At 41.1% G+C, this 12,557-nt stretch overlaps 1 protein-coding gene across 1 annotated transcript in view; it reads right to left on the bottom strand.

Moving 5' to 3' along the window:
* rab31 (RAB31, member RAS oncogene family) overlaps positions 1-12,557 on the bottom strand; it is a 121,874-nt gene that overhangs the window by 43,209 nt on the left and 66,108 nt on the right. The window contains exons 5-6 of the mRNA XM_063040708.1: positions 5,773-5,879; positions 5,217-5,326 (exon numbers count right to left, since the gene is read on the bottom strand). Coding sequence (XP_062896778.1) covers positions 5,217-5,326; positions 5,773-5,879 — 217 coding nt within the window. The remainder of the gene's footprint in view (positions 1-5,216; positions 5,327-5,772; positions 5,880-12,557) is intronic.

Below are 12,557 nucleotides of genomic sequence, written 5' to 3'. Positions count from 1 at the left end.
GCTTTTCTGAACTCATCTGTATGCACATATATGCTCATAGTAATGAGGATTTTCGGTTGTAGAATAAACCATTTCCTTCCACCTTCGCAGTAATGACCATGCTCAGCATTAACAGGTCAATTGGATACAGCCATCTGCCTAAATTACAGCCTTCATAGCACTCTCCTTTTCCATTTCCTGCACCATCTGCTTTATTGAGCAGAGTGAAGGTTAATCATTTTCAGGCCCACAGGGATCCTGCTGTAAGGTATTGATTTCTAAACCGAATGCTACCAGATAATATAGCAAGACATTGTTGCAATTTAAGTGGAAAATCTGAAAGCAGCAATTCATTTCTATTCCCGAGTTGTTGCCTTATCATGCTTTCCCACCAAACAACTGCTGTTTACAACACTGCATTCACTAGAACATGGCAAATCTGTGACAGGGAGAAGTGCCCCTGCCTTTCAGACAAGTAATTTCCAATATAGAGTGAATGTGAGATGCGGAAACAGCCCATCAAGTGTACACTGATGAGCAACCACTCATGTAAATTGGTCTGAATTAAACCTATTCTCCCGGTATTTCATCCATTCTCTGGATTTTTACCATTCACCAATATAGTAGCTGCAAAATGCAGTGGCCAGATACCTTACCATACATCTTTGGCATGTGGGAGGAAACCAGAGAGTCCGGAGGAAACTCACACATTCACGGGGAGAATATGCAGATTTCACACCCACAGTACCCAAGGTCAGGATTGAACCCAGGTTTCTGGCACTGTGAGGCAGCAGCGCTACTGTGCCTCTGTTGCCATGAGTTCTCTCCGACAGTAAACAAAGTGAAGAAGCTACAATGCAGCAGCCACAAATGCTGGAAATATGCAGCAGGTCAGGCAGAATCAGAACTTTCACAATAAAGGTTGTGGACTTCAAAATGTTGTCTCAGTTACACTCGCTCAGTGCTTTTAGCATTTTCCCTTTTCAATCTACATTTCCAGTCTCAGTGGGATTTTTGGAAAGCCTACATATTTTATCAGACTTTTCTATCCTTAACTCCCATTACACCAGAACCAAGTGTTTCCGGTCTAGTGTTCAGGCAGAAAAAATGTCCAAGAGGCTCCTCCCAGAGCATTATTCTGCATTTTCTCACTACTTGTATCAACCACTGCCAAGGCTTTGCAGGATGCAAGAACCAATGGAAAAACAATTTATGACAAGCATAGCAATTTGTTCCAAGATTTCTCACAGGTATTCACCATTTTCTTTCCAGTATCTTATTGTTCTGGGATTCCTCCACTTCTAGCTCTTAGTGATGCTCTCAGCCAAATGCTGCTTTCTAACACCAGTGCTCCGAACTCAAACCTCGTGATCTTGTTTCACTAAAACAGAGCAGAACCCTTAAGAAATAATGAAAACTTATCCTCAACCTGCAAAATGATCCTCTGGCTCCCTGAGTTCAATGTATGCTTAATTGAGGGATATTGATTCTAACAATAAGCAGCTCACATATTCGACAAAATAAGCAAATGGGAAGTCTCAATGATATTCCCTTGGGCCAATTTAGCCACTACACCTCATCGCTTCACTGCTGAGGCAAGTTATGATGAAGTCCCAGCCTTGGTGTTCATTGTCTGTCCCCTTTTAATATATTCAATCATATGAAGCTGAGGGAGAGAGAAATTTCTTTCCACAGAATTGGAAATCTTCGCATATCTCTACAACAGAGATGAGACATTAAATATTTTTGCATCTGAGTAAGGAATTTTTAGGACAGCCCAGGAATCAAAGACTGTACAGATCAGGCAAGTAGTCCAAAGGTCACAAAACCAGCCCTTTGGCCTATCATTATGTTCTCACTTAATTCTCCCCACATTCCAATCAACAACCCCTGATTCTACCACTCCCAAACTATTAGGAGTAATTTAGAGACAGATTAATCTGCCAACCCTCATGTCGTATATGCACACAATATAACCAAAACTGGGAATTGATATAAATAATGGATGAACTGTCCTGTGTGACCACACTGCTAATCCTAATCATGTTCTCCAAACAGTGAGCCTGTACCACAAAGTGAAAATTTAAGATCAACCTTCAAAGGAACAAGAATCTAGGACTTTCCCGGCGCATATGAGGAATAAACTCTTCTTCAGCTTCCTATTCTTCATAGGAATACTTTTAAAATATTAAAAATAAAAAAGAACTGTTTTGTAGGAAACATCTTTTTTTAATTTTCCGAGTTCTCATCATCAACAAGGAATAGGAACACAGTCTTCTGATGAATATGAAAATCTGAGGGACCTCAGAGACCACTGGCTGGAATGACACACTGTGTTCACCCCGTCCCAATGTATGCAAGTCTCAGCTTACATATTTTAGCATGGAAAAGCAAGCAGGGTTTGTTCGTGATTTGCTGCAGCCTTACAGAGGAGGAGACTGACCAACCTGAATGCACTCACCATCCAAGGCAACAGGTAGCTACGCACCACCCAGAATGTACACCTGACCCCAACTTTGAACCCAGCAATACTAGCTACATTGTCAATCTTCCTGTTACTTTAACTTATCTCCTAAAACACAGGACTTCAGGACGTAGAAAGTCACATGCATGCAAAAGTAATGCATGTGGAGGCTACCTCAGTAAATATATTTAAGACAAGATAGATTGGATCGATTTTTGCATAGGAGGGGAATTAAGGGTTTTGGGGAAAAGGCAGGAAGGTGGAGATAAGTCCATGGTCAGATCAGCCATGATCTTATTGAATGGCAGAGCAGGCACGACAGGCTTACTCCTGCTCATATTTTTTATGTTCTCACGTTCATTACATATTTGGGCAGCAGAGTGTGCAGCTAATGGAACACCAGTGACCAGGATTCAACCCTGGCTTTAGATGCTGTCTCTGAGGAGTTTGTGAGAGTTTCCTCTGGGTGCTCTGGTTTCTTGCCGCATCTCCAAGTGTGGGTTAGTAGATTAATTAGCTGCTGTAATTTACCCTTAGCATGTAGGCGACTGGTGGAATCTGGAGTATGTTGATGGGAATGTGGGGAGAATGAAAATGGAATGAATGTTGCTGCAGGGCTTCCTTCCATGTAAATAACAATGAATAAACATGGTAACTAACCAGAAACAAAGTCTGGTTCCTGATCACAGCTCTGATCACACACCAAGTGTTTCATTATTTGCTAGCGCAACATCAAATGCAATCCCTCTCACGACAAACTTGGTTCACCGCACACCCCAGGGAAGGGCTCGGGAGGAACACATAATGTTCACCACTGCTTCCATTAACAAGGATTCAGTAAATTAGTCAAAGAACTTGGCCAACATTGACTAGCGCTAACCCTCTGTGCATTTCATGTTGCTGCTGACTGGCCACCTGAAACTGCCATGGTCCTGCTGGTAATAGTACTCCTATATGGTATTGGTTGGTGAATCCCAGAACCTTATCCGGGTAGTATCTTATCTGAAAGCGCACACCTCCAATCGCACTGAACTGAGTGCTGGGCTGGATCAGGAGCTTCCTTCACCGGACTGCACTTGAATCAACACTCCTTGACTCAAGTGAACATCTTACAAGACGACCAAGCTTCACAGAGACCTATGTTAATGTGATACTAAAAATTTGCACATTGTTTTACCTGCACTGCACTTTCTCTATAACTTTAACACTCTACGCCGCATTCTGCTATTCTCCCCCCCCTCCACCCTATCGCCTTCCCATTAATTGAGAGGGCTGCACTTAGACAGTTATGAAAATATCCACTTCATGTGAAGAGGACATACCTGGGAAGTACTCCATATCACTCCATAGCTGTAAAATGGTCAGTCTGAAAGAGCCTGTCTAGGTAGGTGTCTGGATATAGTGTACAGACAGAAGATTGCAGAATTATGCTCTGATCCGCTCATTGTGGAATAAGTTGGCATTAAAAAGTTGCAGAGGCTTCACTGAATTAGCTCTTCATTGCAGGCCTGGTGGCCAAGCTAAGCTAGAATGAGGTTTAATTTCACATCCTGTTCTGTTTTGGAAGATTCCACACCATTAACTCAAAGGTACTGATACATAAATCTGCTACTGCTACTCCACAATTCACCTTAACTGTGCCCAGTTTTGGATTTCTAAGCAATAGATAAAAAATATAGAGGAACTCAGAAGGTCAAACAGCATTGATAGAGGGAAATACAGTAAATAGCCGAGATCCTTTATTAGGACCGATGTACAACTCTTGATGAAAGATCTCAGCGAAAACGCAGTTTGTCTTCTGCCTGACCTGCAAGTTCCTCCAGCATTTTTATGTGTGTTGCTCAAGATTTCCATCATCTGCAGAATCTCGTGCCTTTGGATATCTGCATTGTTTGTCCTACTTAGCAGGATGGCAAGATCACAAGCTATTGGAGGACGTCCTCAATTTTCAGAGTCCTCTGCTGTTGAATCTTTCAGAATTCAGCCATGACATTGTCTAGTTACTACTTCACGAATTACCATGCAAGGTGTCGTGGCACACAGTCTGCATTTTTGCACTGTTGATCTGGTGAGGAAAGTTCCAATTCTATTATGCAGATGGTAAACATAAATGAAATTAAATAAATACATAAAAACCAAATGGTTTAAGAACCAAATGGTTGAAGGGAAGTTAAAAACACAAACACAAGGAAATCTGCAGATGCTGGTATTTCAAGCAACACACATAAAAGTTGCTGGTGAACACAGCAGGCCAGGCAGCATCTCTAAGAAGAGGTACAGTCGACGTTTCGGGCTGAGACCCTTCGTTAGTCCTGACGAAGGGTCTCGGCCCGAAACATCGACTGTACCTCTTCCTAGAGATGCAGCCTGGCCTGCTGCATTGAAGGGAAGTAGCTGTTTTGAGCAACACACACAAAATGCTGGAGGAACTCTAAGTCAGGCAGCATCCAAGGAGAGGAATAAATAGTCAATATCTCAGGCCAAGCCACTTCATCCTAATGAACTCCTACAGCATTTTGTGCAAGTTGCTCAAGATTTCTGGTACTTGCAGAATCTCATGTTTATGACTCTTAACTGGTGTCCAATGTGGCAGTCAGTGGAAAGCCAATAAACGCGGCCATGACAGGCACCTATGACTGAGCAGAAATAATCACTTTAACTCTGGCTGTTGCTCTTGCACATTTTCTTTATATAAGGCATTAGTGGCAGGACTGCAGCCCACATGATAATTTTCTTAACCAATGACTTAATTGTAAATAAAGAAATAACTTACTGATTCTTTCAAACAGCTCAGCAACATTAATGGCATTCTTTGCACTTGTTTCAACAAAAATCGCGTTTATGAACTTAACATATTCTAAGGCGTCCTTCACTGTGACCTCTCTGGAAGAGTAAGGGAAGATCATTAGTCACACTGATTAGCAAGGGAGAGATTATAAATAACAACATCTTGAGCTCTGAGGTTGAAGAACAAGTAATTCGCCTAATTAGCAACCACACACTGTGAAATAAAAATTTTCTGATACCGGCTATTACTCATTCACACATAAGGAGTGATTTTTCTTTCTAACTGTGACCACACGATGTTGTACCTACCTTGCACTGAATGGTGGCCTGTTACAGTGAAGATAACTGGGCATCACTTCATTTATCACATGAACAATCCACTAGAATTTGCAAAACAATTAATACTGCATATTGGCAGAATAGCAAAGAACAAACCAAAGTAACATCAGTATTTTACACAGACACAATACTATGATACCAAAGGACAAAAATAATTATATTCTCATTTAAAGCAACCTCGATTTTGCAGTACAGATACCAACCTCATGTCAGCTAGGTCACACTTGTTTCCAGCAATCGCAACCACAATGTCCTCAGGCCCATGTTCCTTCAGTTCCTTTACCCATTTCTTCAAAGTGTAGAATGATTCCTGAGAGAAAATATGTAACTTGATGGAGCATGAAGTTAAAGGTTGCACCCTCACAATTCAGTAGTTTGGTTTAGAAATTTAAAAATATGACATATTGAGCTGAAATGGCAGGTTCTAATGATGTAAATTGTGATGTATGCACATAGAACTCCTGAAAACCATCTCTGCTGAAGTCTATTTCCTGCCCAGTTTGGAACTTTTTTCCAGATTTCCTTGTCCATTTGTTTATTTATATGCTGTACACTATAGTAATTTCCAGTGAGATGTGGTACTGATTTTTCTCCAAACATTTTCCCCCTCCACTTTCATGGTCACTCTTTACCTTCTTCACCTAATTGTGGTCTGTGATAACTCACTGCTGCATAGCACCAATGCATTTCACAGCACCAACTGCTTTATAACCATCATTAGTCCGGGCTTCTTTAGAATGAGTCCAGTTACATAACATCTATTCTACCACTGCATTCCACAAAGTTTCCTCTGCAATCTTTTACCCTTCAGATCACTGTAAGCAAGCCACTATTTCCTTTCAAATTTTCGAATTTCAAGGAGTAACCTTTCGTTGCTGTTTTTTTTTAACCCAGAGAATGGTTGTAATCTGGAAGATGCTCAGTGGTTAGGCAGGGGAACCAGGTACTCGAAAAGGTTTAAGAGGCATCCACACGAGCACTTGAATTGCCAAGTGCTGATAAACGGGATTAATATAATACATAATAGTTAACAAGCTCAATAGGCTAAAACTGGTTTACTCTGTGGCTCCTAAGGGAAGACCTTGATATGCAATACTCTTACAACTGGTTAACCAGAGGTTGTCATGTAAACTGGTAAATCATCAATTGAGCTTCCATCCTCCAAATTGAAATTTCTCACCATAACAGGCACCAGAACAGGAGCAGACAGATTGCTGAACTATGACAGACACCCTCTTCACAACAGGGTGGCCCTGTGGCTGGAAAAGATAAAAGATTTATTTTCTCTGCCTGGAGCTGAACATCTGGACCATCTCTAAATCAGGAATGTTGCATGTGACCGTTTTGTTCTTTCTGACCCCAAGTGCAGTCAGAAATAGAAAACATTCCGCATCGAAAGATTGCTGCTCGAGATCTTGGGACACACGTTACCTTGGTCCAGCAAACACTATGCTCAGGATGCTGAAAACTAGATTTCATCAGGCATTATCTGAAAATAATTTGTTTCTTTTTTCTGCCTTTCTTCTTGACTTCTTTTAAGCTCTACTAAATTCCATTCAATTCTGCCATTAAACAGTCCTAAGCCTGGCTGCAAAAGGAGAGCTGGGCATGGAGCTAGCAACCCCATCCCGTAAAAACTCAGTGTTACAGAACCGGCAACAAAAGCTCCACAGACTTCATCCCTGAGAGAGGAATGATGCACCAAAAACTTGGGCTACAACTAGAAAAACTCAAAAGACTAGCCCAGGAGAGAGGACTCTGGTGAGCTGCTGTCCGTGGTCTATGCTCCAGTACAGATGATGGGCTTAAAAAGAAGAAATTCCATATTCTCCTGCTGTTTACAGGAAAATATGGATTTGGGAACACTTTCAAGCCATAACCCTCTCTTTCTTTTCTCTCATTGTTTCATCCTCATTTCACAGCACATCAAGACAATTCCTCATTTCACAGCACATCAAGACAATTCTCTATCACTTGGAACCAGACACAGCACTGTAGAAAGAGGCAATTTGACATCCAGTCTTTGCCTTCTCTCTGCAAGAGGTATCAATCACTCCCCAAAATGGGATCTTTCGCCATCTATGTTATAGTAACTTTAATACAGACACCACACCCTATAAATGCATCAGCTGCAACCTTTAGCAACTTTCCCCTCTAACTTATCTTACACCACTCCGAGGTACTGACGTGTCCATCCACAGTCAGCTCTATCGCCACAACAGGGCCAAATGCCTTCTATTTTATCTGGGCGGTTTCCAATCTGATGGCATGAACCTCAATTTCTCTGATGTCCAGTAACCACTCCCCCATTTCCCACTCCCCTCAACCTTTTTTGTGTTCTCCCATTCTGGTACCTGTCTCACTCCCTCTCTCCTATCCCTGCATGACCTCCTTCTAGATCTCCACCTCCTTCCCTTTATTCCACGGTCCACTGTCATCTGCTTTCATATTTATCCTTCTTCAGTCCATTACCTCTCCACCCAGCTTCTCACATCACTCCTCCCTCCCCCACCCACCTTCCACCTCACCTGATCTCACCTATTACCTGTCAGTTCGTACTCCTCTCCCTCTCCTCACCTTCTTATTCCTGCTTCTACCTCCTTCCTCACCAGCCCAGAGCCTCAGCCTGAAACAATGACTGTTTATTCTTCTCCATAGATACTGCATGACTGGCTGAGTTCCTCCAGTACTTTGTGTGCAATGTTCAAGATTTGCAGCATCTGCAGAACCCTGTGCGTCCCAGAGATGGGTTTTAATTATCTCCTGAATTATACCAATGGGTTTCCCTCCCCTGCTGCTTGTCCTTCACCAATGTATGTTCGGCAATGTATGCTCTGCATTGGTGCATATTTGAACAACCTGCAGACCCATAACATTATTTTTCCTTTTCTCCTGCAATCGCTGTAAGTGAAGCAAATAGAATGAACAAACCTGGGGCCTCACAACAGCTCACCCTGGCACATTGTATTAACGACACTATGGAACATTTGAGAAACTAGCACTGAATGGGGTTTAGTGATGAGCAAATGGAGATTGAAGGGTGGTGCAGAAAGCACAGGCCAGGATCTAATATTGTAATGAGTTTGTCTCTAACAAGTTTTCAGTCGGCATGAATGACCTTGATCTTCATCTGTCACATTAAACCGTTCTGACCTCTGCATTGTTCCAATGATACCCAGCAAAAATTCAAGGGGCTTTCCAACAGTGAATTACAAAGAATGGTTACAAAGAGTTGTTACAAAGAAATATAATTAACCACAAGTAATATGCATAATAATTTAACAAAGTAACAGAAGTTCACAGACAAGTGAACTCTGTCTGTGTTCAGTGGTATGCCAGAAAATTGGGTCATCACCGTCGCAGTCTTTGAGACTTTAATATTGAATGTATCAATTTCTGCCAATCTCCTGTTTCATTTTTACCTTCTGACCAACCAATGTTGTGGCACTATTTGTTTCAATTCACTTCTCTCCCTCCTGATCTCCAAATGCTAGTTTTTAAAGTAATTTTAACTTTGATTACACTCTTCTCTCAACCTGAAACTTAAAATTAACCTTTATTTTCCCCTTAAATTTTCCAATTCTGCTGAAGGGCCATTCACCTGAAACTCCTAGTCTATTTCACTCCCCATTGATGAAGCTGGGCTCTCTGTAACTAATTTTGTTTTTGAATTAGATTTCCAACATCTGAGTTTTTGCTCCAAGAATTAAAGAAGCATCACACTAAACAGTCTACCAGTGATGTTTGTCAAGGTGTTGTTGTGTGAATGTATTCAGCCAAACCTAATCATAATGTATCATAATGGCAAACCTAACCATAATGTACCTTTTTGTCCTGATGAAGGGTCTTGGCTTAAAAGGTCACATGTTTATTCCCCTCCATAGATGTTACCTGACTTGCTGAGTTCTTCTGTAACTTTTTCCTGTCCTGTTAGCTGCAGGCTGGAGCATCTGTCTCAGTGACCCCAATTTGATACCTAGGTCTCAACAGCAGAAAGCTATGTTCTTTCTTTAAAATTACACCAAATTGCACTCTGAAATATGCTAAACAAACATTTTCCCTCGAGACTGAACAGATAGATCCAACGTTATCTCAAAATCCAAACCATGGTCTCTTTCCATTAACTCTGAAATATATGATGCTTCCTGCAGCTGTGAAAACATTCTTTGTCAGTTGCTACATTGAAGATTTATACCCAGTTTGGCTCTTCAGAAGTTTTAACATTTTAACCTTCCATTTAGCCTTTCTTATTGGTGTTGCTCTGAAGCAACTCCAGTTTGAGTTTACAATATTTTACTTTATATACACCTTACATCACAAAGGAGCAAAGGGGCACTGTTCAGAATCTCTCTCTTTGAAGCTTTGCAATCAATTCTGGACTTTTATCCTTCCTTTCACACCTGTTCGGAAACTTCTGAAGGAGCACCAAGTTCCGGAGAGTTCACATCACAGATGACCTCACCTGGTCCCTTAATATCACCTCCTTGAACAAGAAGGCAAGTAGTGCCTCCACTTCCCAAGAAGATTGAGGTAAACAAGGGTCCACCCCCACCCCTCAATCTTAACTGTGTTTTACAGGAGCACCATTGAAAGTGTCCCGGCAAGTTACATCTCCATCTGGTGTGGGAGCAGTCCAGCTTCAGACTAGAAGTCCCTACAAAGGACAGTGAGAACAGTTGAGAGGATCATAGGGTTCTCCCTATCATACATCGGGAACATTTATCAGGAGTGCTACATACACAGGGCCCTTAGTGTTATTAAGGATCCCACCAATCCTGCCTGCCTCCTCTTTGACTTTCTACAATCAAACAAGAACGGTCAGGATGAGAAACAGCTCCCCCTCGCCCACCAGGCCATTAGGCTTCTGAACTCCCTGCTGCATCATATTCAAAGTGTCACTGGTTAATCTGTCCTGTACCTTATTAGTGCACTTTAGTTCGTTATTTATGTGTGATTCACCTGTAGATTTTATCCTTACCTTCATAATTTATTGTGCGTTATGTGTACTACTGTGCTTTACACCCTGGTTCAGAGAAATGCTGTCTCGTTTCTATATACATTATATACAATGTATATAGTTAAATAATGATAAACTTCACTTGACTAAAGAAGTGATCTGTTCTTCAATCCTTTTTTTAAAAAAAAAGACTAAGTTCACAAACTCTCTATCTAGTTATTTCAAAGATTTGTTCCATCACTGAGATTTTCTCATCTTGTGTTGATCTGTTCCTGGAGATTTTAAGGAATATCCTTATTAACAACTTATATCTGTAAAGATTAGCAGATATGGTAGAGCTTACAGGAGCAAAGCATTTAGCATTGATACCTGAAAGCTTCAGAGATGCTGAAAGCTTCTGGTGCTACCTTCATAAAGTTTCTCATGTGAAAACCTTATGAAAACATGATGGGTGGTAGATAAACTTCCCCTAGTATACTTGAGGAACAGGAACACAAGGTGGCCCGTATGGATGGTAAGCTGGGGCTAATGGAAATGAAAAAGACAAAATTAAGATTAAATTAGGTAGTGAATAAAGTATTGGGCCAAAGGAATTGTTACTGTACTGTATGATAGTTCCATACCACCGTTAACTGAGCTCTTTGCCTTTACTCATCATAACAGCCAGAAAAGACAGATATTAATCACATAATCAGTGTGTTTCTCAAGTCACTTATTTCCTTGTTGGGATATCAGACCATTTTCTTTCCCATTTACCTTAAAGTTAATTACTCTGCAACAACTTAGGTATAGATATCAGTTCAATTATGAATCATTTACTCTTGAATATGTCAAGCATAGTTGGAAAGAGGTAATTAACCATATGAAATATACATAATAATTTTAACAAGGTAATAGAAGAATTTCACAGACCAAAGGAAAGTCTGTCTGTTCAGTAGTAAGCCAGGAAACTGGGTTATTCAAATTACGCAGTTACCTTGTACTCAACAGCGTGATCATTTCAAGAATGTTCATCATTTACTAATTGGGGCAAATCATATATGTAAAAGGAACATCTAACTATTGTCTAGAACTGTGAGCAATTCCTAACAAGCTACTGATGGAAAATAAGGTGGAAATGAATAATTTTATTGGTGGACTGGGAGCCTGTTACAAATGGAATGCCAGATGGACAGGTATTAGGAGCTGACTGTTGATAATCTATATTAAAGGTTCCTGTAAGGGGATAATGTGTGATAGTTTGCTAATGATGCTAGGCGGGTGGCAATGTGAGAAGAATGCAGCGAGGCTTCATGGGGATATGGGCAGACAAGAGAATTAGCAAGGAATGGGCAAGGTAGAACATCTGAGTTCCACTTTGGTTAAACAAAAGCTGAGTGTACATCAAGCTGTAAGAAATTCAAAGCAGTTGATGTTCAGAGGAGCCAGAGTGTCCTTGTTCAAGTCGATAGGAAGGCACCGTTCAAAGGCAGGCTCCGAAAATTTCTCTTACATTAACACTCAGCCACCCTGTTCCACCAGGTTATCTGAGACCTTGGCTTCCCCATGGATCTTCTGCCTACCAATCAGACTGATTGTGCATGAGAATTTGACAGAGGTGGGAAGGGTGAAGTCAGACCCTGCTCAGATTTAGCAAAGCTATAAGAAAGTCAGAAATACAACCATTCTTACATCATTGACACAGCTGTGACTTAAATACTGGTCTGTGCTTCAGAATTTTTTCTTCTGTTAGTGCTCTCAAGAACAAATGAGTGATGTATTACTATTGTCCATTTTATTATTGCAGAGGAGAACAGTTCTTTAATGTCAGATACAAGCTGTAAACTCTTCCACCAATCACCTGCCAGCTTTGCCGATCTTACCCCTGCCCCACTCACATTGTCCCTTGCCTGCTCTCAACAATCACCTGATAGTTGTACTTCTCCCCCACTCTTACCTTATTCTGACTGCTGTCCCCTTCCTTTCCATTTCTGCTGAAGAGTCTTGACCCAAAATGTCAACTGTTTATTTCTCTCCATAGATGCTGCCTGA

This window comes from Mobula hypostoma, chromosome 1 (assembly GCF_963921235.1).
Source record: "Mobula hypostoma chromosome 1, sMobHyp1.1, whole genome shotgun sequence".
Lineage (NCBI taxonomy): Eukaryota > Metazoa > Chordata > Chondrichthyes > Myliobatiformes > Myliobatidae > Mobula > Mobula hypostoma.
This window is presented reverse-complemented; position numbering and strand designations above follow the sequence as displayed.